The sequence below is a fragment of the Protomyctophum parallelum genome, assembly GCF_964188405.1.
Source record: "Protomyctophum parallelum genome assembly, chromosome: 2".
In the NCBI taxonomy this organism is placed as follows: Eukaryota; Metazoa; Chordata; class Actinopteri; order Myctophiformes; family Myctophidae; genus Protomyctophum; species Protomyctophum parallelum.
In genome coordinates, this window is record NC_139699.1 from 8,582,355 (window position 1) to 8,594,854 (window position 12,500).

The 12,500-nt window shown below is 47.4% G+C and overlaps 1 protein-coding gene across 1 annotated transcript in view; it reads right to left on the bottom strand.

Annotated features, from left to right (window-relative positions):
* znf536 (zinc finger protein 536) overlaps positions 1-12,500 on the bottom strand; it is a gene marked incomplete at its 5' end in the record, with an annotated part of 62,330 nt that overhangs the window by 23,657 nt on the left and 26,173 nt on the right. Inside the window, one exon of the mRNA XM_083791270.1 lies at positions 7,284-9,050. Coding sequence (XP_083647396.1) covers positions 7,284-9,050 — 1,767 coding nt within the window. The remainder of the gene's footprint in view (positions 1-7,283; positions 9,051-12,500) is intronic.

Here is a 12,500-nt window from a genome sequence, read left to right on the forward strand (position 1 = left end):
TTCCCTCCATCTCTTTTCCCTCCATCTCCTTTCCCTCCATCTCCTTTCCCTCCATCTCCTTTCCCTCCATCTCCTTTCCCTCCATCTCCTTTCCCTCCATCTCTTTTCCCTCCATCTCTTTTCCCTCCATCTCTTTTCCCTCCATCTCCTTTCCCTCCATCTCTTTTCCCTCCATCTCACGGCAAGTGGGAAGTGTAAAAAATGACATAAGGGTCCCGTCGAACGACAAGAATGACGCAAATTTGAAAGAAATATAAATCAGTGTGTGTTGTCAGTTGATGACATATAAATATGCCTTTGGCCAGGCCGCCAGTTTCAGGTGATAAGGTGACCACCGAAAACTACAACATGATGTCATGCCTCGGTGATAACGATAAGCGACTCACCGCTCACCCCAACACATCTGTGTCTTTACTAACCACAGAAACGGTGGTCACCTCAGCACCTATAAAAGGCCTTTTATGGACCTCCATACATACCCCAGCATCAATATTATGTTCAACCTGCTGCCAGTTCTGCTCTGCTGAGGCCTGCTGGACACATGTTGAAGATGTTAAATGAATGTTGGCGCTGTGGCGACGACGCAAAGTAACACGGTGTGATAACCAGTGTTCACACACTACTCTGACGGTGTGCGTGGCCGGCGTTGTTTGAATAATGTAATACTTCATGTTTGATAATGCATGGCTATAGATAGGCCTGCTTTGCAAGCCAAGTATCGATTGTGTTAAGCACATCTGCAGGCTCATATCAATCTTCAATGCATACCGAACCTCAGTAACCAGATACCTTGTCTGTCCTCGGCACGCCGTGTGTGTGATTACAAAGACCAAGCATGGCCATGGCTGCAGTTAATGTCATTTATTGATGAATTGAATCCCCAAGCCATGTGGTAGGTGTGGTTTAAAAGAGAGAGAGAGAGAGAGAGAGAGAGAGAGAGAGAGAGAGAGAGAGAGTGAGAGTGTGCCCACTGCCCAGGTGCACGTAGACGCCTCCACGACACACCTCCCCACCCCCCATGCATACTAATGAAGAGACTGCCACTACAGTCACCCTCTCTCTCTCTCTCTCTCTCTCTCCATCGAGCGTCTGCGTTGCGCGTGCCCTACAACAGCTCGCGCAAATTCATGGGAGAATTTCGATATTAATGATTTATGCTCTATTTGCATACAAACCTAATGCGAACCCACTCCAGATAATCACATTTTGCTAGATCTGAATTGAGTTGCTTTTTCCCTTTTCTTTTTTCTTTTGTGCCTGTGGTTGGCCTCGCCACCCCATGCACCCTGAAATAACAGTAGAATGCGTGCGTGCGTGCGTGCGTGCGTGCGTGCGTGCGTGCGTGCGTGCGTGCATAGGGGGACATAGCTTAACCTGACGCTGCCAGATCCAAGAAGCTTGCTACACAAGTTTGTTTCACAGCTTATTGGGATCTGGGATCTCGGGAGCCAATTCGATGACGGGGCTGTTCCTTTTTTTCAAGATACTTGGTAGATGATTGGATGGGACCGTCTGTCTATCACCGTGTGGGCGTGCAAACACAACCAATCATATTGACGTGTCACATCCGGTTTCGCACATATCCCGCCCTTAGCTCACGCTGATTGGTTCGAACAACGGAGCGGTTCGGTGTTAGCTCAATCCCCTGAGCGATCTCAGATGGATGCTGTGTTGGGGATGCATGGTTACCCAATACCGCCCCCATCTGGCAGAGTCAGGTTAGACATAGCTATTCGATAGCCAATTAAAACCAAAATATAGCAACCAGATAATCCAACAAGGCCTCCAGGGAGCGAGCATGCATGCATGCATTACCTCTGGCCTTATTCTAAGCAAGGCAGTCAGGGTGCAGACCCTTAAGCTTTTGCCAAGGCAGCGAACGTCGGTTCAAAACATGCCCTTGTTTCTGGGAAGTGTTCTGTCCAGCTGTGAATGTATTAAGCTGTCTGGGCTTGGCCGTGTGTACACTGCCTGACCTGTTGGGTAGGGCAGAGGCTGGTGTTCTGTGACACAGAGAACATTGTAACACTAGAGGCTGAGCACTGCTGACTGGCTGCGGAGGGAGGCCCAAGGGTGCCTGTCAGGGCCTTGACAAGGACAGTAAAAAAAACCAAAAACTGTACACAGGCTGCAACCTAGTGTCTGCGCACACATGCACAATCCCTTCTGGATGCAGGTATAGAGGCGTGCTAGAAGAAGAGTGGGATTTGCACTCATTTGCTGCTCATTGTATCATCAACTATCAAATATTTAGAAACCTGGATCTGATATGGTTAAGTGACGCAGAGAGAGATTGGGATTTTTTTAACATAAGATATTCGCACTGGCAGAATACTTGTTTTTGGTGTTTTATAATCCCATAATCCCGCGTCCCGGTCTTTATGACAAGACACAAAAATAAATGTCATTCATTCATTCATTCATTCATTCATTCATTCATTCATTCATTCATTCATTCAGACACGTCAGGTAGAACCACACCTCTGTAAATCGCCCCACTGTGGATTTAATGCACACATACTGTGGACTCATGCACAGATTCAGGCACACGCACACTCGCGTTGATTTTATCAAGAGTTGTTATCTAAGTGATTGTATGTTTCTACGCTATCTTCAGTCATCTTCAGAGCTTTGAATAGGCCTGTGGTTACGTGGGTGAGTATCCAGTGCCACCCCCAGTATATGATACATAATCACTGGTCCAGCCTTCCTACCACAATGAATGCCTTACTGCCTGAGTCAGGCTAGGACAAAAACACAACACATAAGATGGGCTTTTGTTCCGGAGACAAAGCCTTATCTAAAAAGGTCAAGCGTTCTAAGTTGCAGTGGAAACCGACAACGTCACGACGCCCCGGCCGTCAGATGCTTCGCCGATTAGAGGGGGCGAAAATAGGGCATTGTCTCATAAAGGTTGTTTTTTTTTCTCCTTCTGTTTATAGCAACAAAATATTACACTCATATTGACGGAGGTGAAGATGCCGTTATAATGATGACATATGCGTATGTGTGACGAGCCGCGCTCGCTCCATGACAACAGATAGAGCTTTGTTGGCCGTAAAGGTCACACAGACACAGCTGGGAAGCATCATTATCAGTGTGTACAGTACACTCCCACTGTGTTCTTAGTGTCAAGAAAAAGATCTGCTATTAAAACAATCTAAACATGACCTCTTATAATCAAATGAAAAGATGTACCTTTTTGGTACATCACTCACGCATAAAGCAAAACTACAAAACCCATTTAGACCCGAGGCCCATTCTAAGAAACGCCTTCTAAATCCTGACCTATAGGTTTTTGCTGGGGAGAAAAAAAATATGAATAAAATGTCGCTATATATAAAATATTCTATATAGCAACAAAAAGGGGTTCTCGGATTGAAAGGTATAAATAACAACGAAAAGTGGTTCCAGGTTCAAATGGGTTTGAGTCTAGGTGAAAATAAGAAAAATAAACTAGATACTTAACTAGACCCTAGAATCTATCTGTGTACAGTATTAGACTAGTCCCAAGTATACAGAAGCACTGTGGAGTGTGTTCCCTAAGCAGCATGTCAGGAATGTGCTTCTGTGTTGAATTCAGCACCGCCTCTCAGAAAAACACATTTAATCGTCTCACAGCTGAATATCGTTATTTTGCCATCCCCGTCTTTTCTACAGACATCTGTACCATTTCAGCTTCGATACGACATCTTTTTAACCATATCCATAAACCATGTCGCCTGGCACCCCCAGTTCTGGATGGCAATGCTATGTGAACGAGTCGCAGCCCTACAGTGAAGGGGAAGGTCACAGAGAGGGGTCTGCGTGTGTGTGTGTGTGTGTGTGTGTGTGTGTGTGTGTGTGTGTGTGTGTGTGTGCGTGTGTGCGTGTGTGCGTGTGTGTGTGTGTGTGTGTGTGTGTGTGTGCGTGTGTGTTTTGTGAGATTAACCTTACATTAGCAGAGACAGACTGAATGTAAAGTTACACCACAGTTATCTAGGTAGATAAGATGCTGTCAAACCAGCCAAAAACACAAAACCAAGATTTCACCAGCTGATTAAACTCTTACATTGATTAAGTCAGGGGTCATCAACAAGCCGGTTTGTGATGGACATTTTTCTCAAACTAAAGTACTGTATTGTCATACAAAACGAGTGCTCAATAATATTACCATAAATGCTACTAGTCCAGTAGACACGATGGAGAACACAGGTTTGTTTTTAAAGAGGGAGAGTGGGTTATTATTCCTCAACCCTTTGTATTTCCCTGGTGGATGAAAGTGGTGGTGCTTTGGTGCCACGTGATGAGAATCAATTCCACTGTGACGAGTATAACTGTCAATAGTGTGTTAATGTGTTAAGAATGAAGATAGTGGAAAGCTGACAGTGAGCATACAGTAGATGGAGCAATTTGTAGCCCAGCTCATAAATTGCTTTTTAAAAGTCAAGTGTATTACTGTTATTATTTCCATGGCTCCGTTTCTTCACTTTCATAATTATATTCAAGTGATTGCTTTGAACTTTTCAAAGCATTAATTAACAGTTTGACTGCGATTTATCAGACTTTTAATCAACCCCCCTTCACTGCCGAGATTGTTGTATTACCTTTAGAGCATACGCTGAATTATTTGGGCTTTTAATCCGCGAAAATCGAGCGAAAAAAGCTTCCCCCGTTTGTTATGAACGGCTGGACCACCCGCCATCTTGGTACACCCGGAAGACGCAGCACAGGACCCTCCTCCATGAGGCGTTGAACCCCATTCGTTTACATTGGCCTCAATTTCCCAGAAGCCCTAGCAGCCCACAGCATGTGACGATTTCCGTTTCCTCATCAAAACAGATGCATCTACACTCTTTCTCTGCGGCGAAGACGGATTTTCTTTTTAATTATTACATTGCGGCGGAATAAACACATAAAACAAAAGTCGCGTATCTCCGGCAGCGACATTAACCTGGAGTAATCCATTCAAAGCACGGAAACTGTTAAAGACAATCAGAGACGTCAGTGAAAATAATGGTCACGTTGACAATTAACCGGTTGGAAAACAGACAGGGCTCATTTTCACAGGCCCAGTCCTATCAGCCTTTACCTTTACTATACTTTTACTATATACATTTTGGCCATCGATCTACAAGCTCACAATGTGTTGCATGATTGCATCAAAATATTTGTATACAGAACTTTAAATGAGACATTCTGCAAAAAGTTATTTTTACTTTTGGTTCTTTTGACGCCAATACTTTTGTACTTTCACTTAAGTGCATTTTGAATTCCTGACTTTTACTTGTAACAGAGTATTTCTATATTCTATATTTCTATAAGTATTGATACTTTTACTTAAGTAAATAATGTGAGTAGCCTACTTGTTCCACCACTGCCCATTACATTAGGCATGTTCTGTTATTGTTGGTACAGTACCTGGTTTAACGAGCTCTGAATACCTGTCTGGACATGTTGTTTATTAGAGTGTTAACGTCAATGGGAATTTGTGAAACGCAGCTCTCAACCTGTTAATGTCCCTATGTTCAAATCAGCTCATTCATTGTTGGATTTTTTTATTTTTGTATTTATGGTTCCCGGCAGTGGCGTTTCTGGGTGTATACCTATACTGTATATACAGTACTGGCACTCTCGGCCAGTGGTCCTCAAAGTGGGGTCTGGGGACCCCCAGGGGGTTCCTCCAGCTGCAGGGCATCCCCACAGCAAAATGGCTTAATAGCATCAAATGCAAAACACACTCGTACTTTGTTACTTTTATGGCATTTCTGCATGAACTAAATCAGTGTCCTACCAATATTCTGAAGAAAACCTGCAGGAGACTGGCAAGTCAGCCACTGTACACTGGCTCTATAGTGTTTTTAGTTGTTTGTCTTAAACAAATATTTGCCATGTACATGTCCATGTACGGTTACAGATTGATGACTCCCGTGTTTAAAATCACCATAAACTGCCCTGTGTATAAACAACCCACCCCCTGAGTACATGAATACAAAAATGAGTCCAAAACTCCTCCTCCTCCTCGCGAAGCCTCAAGGAGGCGTCCGTATAACCTTAGTGGAAACATGAAAGCTGACAGTTCATTTTTCACAGGGTCATAGATCGGCGCCTCTTATAACGTAATGGGCTTTTGGGAGGTGGCTTTTATGAGAGCTAAGATAGTTAAGAGACATGTGGAGGAGAAGGCGGAGGAGAGGCGAGGTCCTGCTCCCTCTCTCACCCGGGCCAATTCCCTCCCGCACGCACGGCCAGCGGAGGAGAGGGAGGCGCCACACTCCCCCTAATATAAACGTGTAATAAAGATTAATCTGTTGCTACACGCCAGGCCGATGGCTTCTAAAGTTGCTTGAGATGAGGCTGAAATCACTTCAGAGACAATCTCTGGGCCTTCAGTGCACTGTCTGACTCTGAGAGGCTTTTTATGAGCATCCCGAAAGGAAGAAAATAAAATATAGTATGTGGTTTTGTTTTGTGTGTCTGTCTTGTATTTGTGTGCGTGTGTGTGTGTGTGTGTGTGTGTGTGTGTGTGTGTGTGTGTGTGTGTGTGTGTGTGTGTGTGTGTGTGTCTCTCTGCCTGTTTGGCGAATGGAGCTAGGAAAATTAAACCACATGAACTCTAGCTTCCCTAATCTGGGATTGAACGTTCAGCAAAAATAGCACATCATTTACAAGCTCACATCACATTGCAACACAGCTGGTAGATCAGAGATTTTTGGTGGAGATATTTGGTGTAGAGGGAAAAAAAAGGTGCAGACCTACAGTAGTATACAGCATAGGTCAACTAAGTATAAGGTGGTTTGTACACGTGAATTCACATATATATATTGTACCATAAGTCATCATTGGGACTAGGGCTGGGCCATTATGGAGAAAATCTAATGTTCTGATTAAATATATATAGATATTGTGAGTTGTACTTTGACAAAAAAATATTTGAAATTTATTTTGTATATAAATTATTATCATTATCAGTAACAACTAAGGGGGAAGGCAGCTAGAACAGCTACTGTACAACTGTACGGCTGTACTGAACAGCTGCCGTGAGCTTCCCAGTTCGATCCTGGGTTCCACCAGAGTTAGTGTCCAAGAGTCCTTGAGCAAGACTCTAAACGCCTACATTGCCCCCGATGTGTGCAGGTTGGTGCCTCGCATGGTTGCCTCCGCCATTGGTGTATATGTGTGCGTGGGAAATGGGTGAATGTAATGCACAATCTATGTAAAGCGCTTTGGATACAAGCGCTATTTAAATGCACCATTTACCATTTATAAAGTATTCAATCAATGAAAAACACACATGTACTCACCGGGTGCGTCTGGTGGCCTCTTCATGCTGCTCATGGCCTGACCCCCGGTGCCCCCCAGGCCGTTGAAGGCGGCCATGCTGTCGTTGCTGTAGGCGCGGAGGACGGAGAGCATGTTCATGTTCATCTGCTGCTCCAGGTGACTGTGCTGCCCCGCGGGCTGCCCCGCGCCCATGCCCAGGCCCAGGCCCAGGCCCTGCTGCTGCCACTGCTTCTCCAGGGACAGGCCCTGGCTCTGGCTCTGGGGAGCCAGCGAGAGAGGCGCCATGGTGGAGGAAGCCACCGACAAAGGGGTGGAGTCCCCCTGGAGCTGCTGCATGGAGGCGTGGTTCTGGTTCTGGTGGTTCTGGTGGTGGTGGTTCTGGTGGTGGGGCTCTGGGGAGGGAGCCTCCTCGTCCTCCCTCTCTACCTCCATCCTTTCGTCGTGCTCCCTGTCCTCCTCCTCCTCCTCCTGCTCCTCCTCCTCCTCCTCGGCCCCCAGCTCATCCTCCTCCTCGTCCTCGTCGTCATTTGAGTTGTTCCGGCGCCGCTGCCGTCTCTTGGGGGTGGTCGACGGTGGGGTCTCCCCCCCGGCTCTGCCCAGCTCCTCGTCCGAGCCGCCCCGGTCGTCCTCGGCCAGCCCGCAGGAGCCCCTCTCGGAGGTCTGGTCGTCCCCGGCCGAGGACGTGCCTCCTCCCTGCAGGGTCTGGCCGGGCAGGTCCAGCCCTTGGTAGCCCTGGAGGCCCTGGCTGGCCCTGCCAGGGGAGCCGTCGTACAGGCCGCCATACTGCCGGTAGAAGTCGCTCTGGAAGGGGTTGTGTGCGTCCAGGTGATTGTTCCAGCCTCCCTGGCTCTTCTCTCCATCTCCGTCTCGGTCGATGGTCAGGCCCTTGGCGCCAGCGGCCGGGTGGCGGGTGGAGGAGGCCTCTCCGTGGTGGAGCTCCTTGTGCTGCTGGCTCTTCCCCAGGTGGTTGGCCTGGAGGTGCAGAGCCATGAGCTCCAGGGAGGCCGTGGAGAAGGAGCAGAACAGGCAGCCATGCCAGGCCACGTTGTCCTGGATGGTGACCGAGGAGCCCGGGAGAGAACCGCAGCCGGACTCGGGCCGGACCGACACCGACAGGTCCAGCGGCTCGTACTGGGACCCGGGCTTGCCTTTGGGCTTATTGGGCTCAGCCCTGTCCTCTCTGTCGGGGTCCAAGGCCCGCTTGGCCTTGGGCTCGCCGCTGTCGTAGTAGCGCTGGCTCTGGAGCGGTGCGGCCGGGCCCTGGCCGTCCTTCATGTCCTTCTTCATGGAGCTGAGCACGAAGCTGTCCATGAACGCCTGCAGGGAGCCCTGGAAGTGGACTCCGTTTCCCATCATGCTTTGGTAGGCCCTGCCCAGGTCCGAGAAGCTGGCGGGGCTCTCCGTCGCCGCGGAGATCAGCGAGGACTTCAGGTTCTCCGCGGAGGAGGCGGAGTCAAAGTGGCGCTCTCCGCCGCGCTCCCTCTCGCGGGGAGGAGACATCATGCCGGGCGACGCCCACTGGTGCGGCCCCCTGAAGTCCAGGCCGGGGGGCATGCCCTTGAAGACGCTGCGCAGCACGTCCGGGCGGGCGAAGACGCCGCCGCCCGTCTTCCCGTGGTCGTCTTTGTGCTCGGAGGAGGAGGAGGAGGAGGGGCCGTGGTGTCCGGAGGCGGAGCCGGCGGACGTGCCGTTCTGGCGCTCGCGGTGGTGGCGCTCCAGGTGGTACTTCAGACTGGCAGACTGGGTGCCCGCGTAGTCACAATGAGGGCATCGGTAGGGCTTCTCTCCTGGGGGGGGGGGGGAGGGGGGGGGGGAGAGAGAGAGAGACGGTAAAGAGAGAGATTGAATAATTACCCTGATTATTAGACTGACTCAATATCAAGGACTAGTTATTGGAACAGGGAATGTGGACCCTAGGGTCATGTAACCCCCCCACCCCTGAAACTAAAGAATTGAGGTCAAATGAATAAAATGATATTTAATTTCATTAACTACCATAAAATAAGTTGAGCTGTCTGGTAATTGCACTGCATGTGGATTGCATTGTTTAGTCAAAACAGATATATACAAGTTTACAAACCCAAATGAACAGGGGGGAAAACAATCTATAGAGTTAGCTGATGACAGAATTTTTTTTACCGATATGGTATTGTATGAAAACGCAACATCAACATTGAATGCCAATTTTAATTGAGCAAACTTGAGCAAACTCACTATATGCAGTTTGCGATTATAGTGTGGGTGTGTGTGTGTGTGTGTGTGAGTGCGTGCGTGCGTGCGTGCGTGCGTAGCGAATGGAGGTCGATCCAGCTCGATCCAGTGCCGCCAAGTGAGCCATCATTCACGTCGACGCCATAAAAATATGAACATTTCACCATATGGCGCGCTTTCTTTCAGTCCACTGTAACAGATCTCATATTTTCAGCTGACAGACGACAAAACTGTCTCGACCCCTATCTGAGCAGCGACGTGGTGGTGGTGGTGGTGGTGCTGCTGGGCTGAGGGCGCGGCTACATGGGGCGCCGCGTGCACGGTTTAACCCATTCTGAACGGGCACCCATTTTGGTGTTAGCATCATGTCGTGCTTTAGCTATTGAAAAATAGCTGATCTACAAGCTCATATCGCGCCACCGAGTGGCGCGATACGAGCTTGTAGGTCTGCTATTTTTGAAAAATCGAAGAAACTTTTAGGTCACAATGGGTTAATAATGAAACTGTCAGGATGTAATAGACATTTTTAGAATCTGATCTCAGGTCAGAATGGGTTAAGTCTCTATGTGTGTTGGCGTGCATGAGCGTGTGTGGTCTCTCTCTCTCTGTGTGTGCGTGTGCATGTGTGTGCGTGTGTGTGTGTGTGGCTCATCATGCCTCGGCGCTGGTCGTGTGTGTCATCAGGGCCTGTGCGTTGGCGAGGGGAGTGCGATTTCTCGGACATTCTCTATTTGCAGTTTATCTTTGGGGGACATAAATCAGCCGCGGCAGAAGATCTTCCACACCGCGCAGCACACTGCCGCCGCCAAGCAGAAATATGGAGCGTATATACACTCCGTATGAAACTCAAGTCAGTGGATGATGAAAAAAATCAAGGGGAGGTTGGATAAAAAAAAGGAAAAGAAAAGGAAAAATCAGCGAGCTACATATGTGAACCACATGCTGGCGTAAGAATGTGTTTGAGCGGAGTTGTATCATAAAGGACATTATGAATCACGCACTGTACGCATAGATCAAAGAGATTTACTATATTAAAGGATGGGCTCAATCTATTGTGGAACATTTACATACACGTATTTACTCTCTGAAAGGCGTATGAATATTCATGAGTGTTTCTTGATAAGGGTAAAACACTCTTGCCAAAATGTGGATCTTTTCCGTTGCATTTGTAATGATAAGTTACTTAGGTTGAAATAGAACGCATCCTGCTAGCAATTATAATAGGCTTGGAACGCGAGCCAGATTTGGAGTCATTAAACAATGAACCGAAAGAAAAAGAAAAGAAAAATGCTAAACTAGATTTTTTTTTATACACATATAAAAAGTTCTGGGAACGGAAAACTTGTATATGAGGGATAACAGTTTAAGTGTGTTAAGAGTGAAAGAGCCAAAAACAGAGTCGAGAATTATGAGGGATGTTTGTCATGTGCTGTGTGTGTGTGTGTGTGTGTGTGTGTGTGTGTGTGTGTGTGTGTGTGCTTGTGTGTGAGTGTGCGCGTGCTTGTGTGTGTGTGCGCGTGCGTGCGTGTGTGCGCGTGCGTGCGTGTGTGTGTGTGTGTGTGTGTGTGTGTGTGTGTGTGTGTGTGTATGTGGCCATAAAATGTTTAGATTATACACATGGAAACCATTTTTTAAACAAAAAAAAAGAAAAAAAAGGGGGAAAAATTGCATTGTTACGCAAGGCTGGTTTGAATGATTTAAGTCGGGCTGTGTAGTAAATCATGGATATAATTAGCAAATGGCATACTGCTCAAGTAATTTATCATTATTTGGAGGGCACCATTCCAGAAAAAGACTGTGCGATCTGCAGACCTACTGCGGAGTTCTCAAATAAAGGGCCACAAACACCGACTCAATACAATATTGATACCGAAGAGAGAGCAAAGAATGGAGGAAAACACAAAAGAAAAACGCTAAGGTGGAAACAGTAGGGGGGGGGGGGGGGGGGAGGGAGAGAGAGAGAGAGAGAGGGGGGGGGGGGGGGGGAGAGCGAGCATGTGAGACAGATAGCCCTGCACTATACATAGAAAGACAGAGTGATGTGATATCTTTTATTTTACACTAGAGTGGCTATGAAGCATAGAGTATATTTAAAATAAACCATGCGAGATGAGCTTTTAACCCAATAAGTGCTTCTCCTGTGAGCTGCCGAACAGAGGCCTCGGTGGTGATTTAATAAGGAAACGTCCCTGATGCAAATGATCATTCTCAATTCGTCTAACTGGACAAAATGATATTCTAGGAGCCAAATTAGACACAAATTAGACTGATCTGATTTTTTCTCCCCTCCCTCTCTTTCTCTCTCTCTCTCTCTCTTTCTCTCTCTCTCTTTATCTCTTAAAAAAATAATGTACACGGGGGGAGAAATAAGGATTAATTTATACATCTCGATATCTGAAATGACGACCAAAAGGAAAAAAAGTTATAGTTTGATGCGTCCCCTTTGATGTTATCTGGGGGATAACTGAAAATGCGTCCAGGGTGCGCCCTCTGAGGAGCATCGATTTATGGCATTCTTTTTCTCCATTATGGAAGCTAGATCTACAGTGTTCACCGTGGCAACAAGGACGAATACGAGCGCTCACATCCACTCGCGTTGGTGGGCGTCTGTCAGCTTGTGTGCAGTGCATGACGCACGCACGCGTGTGTGTGCGTGCGTGTGCGTGTGTGTGTGTGTGTGTGTGTGTGCGTGTGCGTGTGCGTGTGTGTGTGACTGTGTCTTAGTGGGCCATTTGGAGCGGCTAAGACATCTGCTCCATCATACGTCAGGGGCCTGGTGTGACATCTGGGGAATATACTGTATCCTGCCTTGCAACATTACACACAATTTACTGCTAAAGGTCATTATGTAGCCGTTAATCCACTTTTAATTGATATCAGCGCAAACAGCACAACCTCCCCGCCACATGACAGATCACCGCCCGCAACAAAAGCAGGAAATTGCAATTTGCGGGATTTAAAAATAGAACCTTAAACTTTTTTTTTGCGTTGCTGCTGTTGTTGTTCTTGTCGTTGCGGCGGTGGTC